This window comes from Otolemur garnettii, unplaced genomic scaffold (genome assembly GCF_000181295.1).
Source record: "Otolemur garnettii isolate 467f Iridium unplaced genomic scaffold, OtoGar3 scaffold00210, whole genome shotgun sequence".
Lineage (NCBI taxonomy): Eukaryota > Metazoa > Chordata > Mammalia > Primates > Galagidae > Otolemur > Otolemur garnettii.
The window spans coordinates 47,126-48,445 of record NW_003852605.1 but is presented as its reverse complement, the minus strand read 5'-3'; the positions used below and the strand labels follow the sequence as shown (position 1 = coordinate 48,445).

Sequence of the window (1,320 nt, the reverse complement as noted above, 5' to 3'; positions counted from 1 at the left end):
AAGCCAAGTTATTCCATCAACCGGTACTTGGGCACCTTCTATTGCTGGGCACAATTCTAGGCACTGTGGCTATAAAAATACTGATCTAGGAAGACCATATTGCCTTTTTTTTTTTTTTGAGACAGAGTCTCATTTTGTCACCCTTGGTCCCATGGTATCATAGTTCACACCAACCTCAAACTCGTGGGATTAAGCAATTCTCCTGCCTCAGCCTGATCTGGAAACTGTGAGCTCAGGCAGTCCACCTGCCTCGGGCTCAAGTGCTTGGGATTATAGGTGTGAGCCACTGCACCTAGCTTCACACTGCCAATGTTAAAACTGAAGAAAGATAGGGAGCAAGCTATACACATGTAGAGAAAAAGCACTCCAGGGCAGAGGCAGCAGTAGTTCAAACCTCTAATGGGAGCTTCCCTGAATTATGGGGGAAAACAGAACTTTTCAAGCTAGAGTAAGCCATGGACAAAATTTTGGGAAATAAAGGAGAAAGGGGAGAGAGCAGCAGCATTTCAATATACAGTAAGACAATAAAGAAGCAGGGAGAAGACTCCAGACTATAAATTACATACAGACAAGTACATTAACTTCAGTTAATTAAATGAAACTAACTGCCCCCAAGTCATACTGCTCATAGTTTGTATTCCAGATAGGAATCTGATTACACCATGTCAATAATCTTACCTCTCCACTTTATCTGCAGATGTAGAAGGCGCAGGAACATCATCTTCAACTCTGTAATGAATAATTAAGAGGAAAATGTAAAACTGAAGCTTATTTTGTGTGAAAATTAAATACGTTCAGAGAAAATATAAAGTATTAAAAGAGCTATCATTGGCCAAGAATGGTAGGTAGCTCATGCCTATAATGCACTCTGGGAGGCCAAGGCAGTTGGATTCCTGAGCTCACAGCTTGGAGACAAGGCTGGGCCAGAGACCCCATCTCTAAAAATAACTGGGCATTGTGGCAGGTGCCTTGTAGACCCCCTCAGCTACTTGGGAGGCTGAGGCAAGAGAATGGCTTGAGCCCAAGAGTTTGAGGTTGTTGCGAGCTATGACGCCACCGCACTCTCCTAAGGGTGACAAAGTGAGACTCTATCTCAAAAAAACCCCTATCATTTGGCTTGGCGCCTGCGGCTCAAGTGGCTAAGGCACCAGCCACATACACCAGAGCTGGCGGGTTTGAATCTGGCCTGGGACTGCCAAACAATGACAACCAGAACCAAAAACTAGCCAGGCGTTTGTGGCAGGTGCCTGTAATCCCAGCTACTCCAGAGGCTGAGGCAAGAGAATTGCCTAAGCCCAGGAGTTGGAGGTTGCTGTGAGC

At 45.3% G+C, this 1,320-nt stretch overlaps 1 protein-coding gene across 1 annotated transcript in view; it reads right to left on the bottom strand.

Moving 5' to 3' along the window:
* The window catches only part of NASP (nuclear autoantigenic sperm protein), a 43,791-nt gene that overhangs the window by 21,930 nt on the left and 20,541 nt on the right, over positions 1 to 1,320 (bottom strand). The window contains 1 exon segment of the mRNA XM_012812489.2: positions 679 to 729. Coding sequence (XP_012667943.1) covers positions 679 to 729 — 51 coding nt within the window.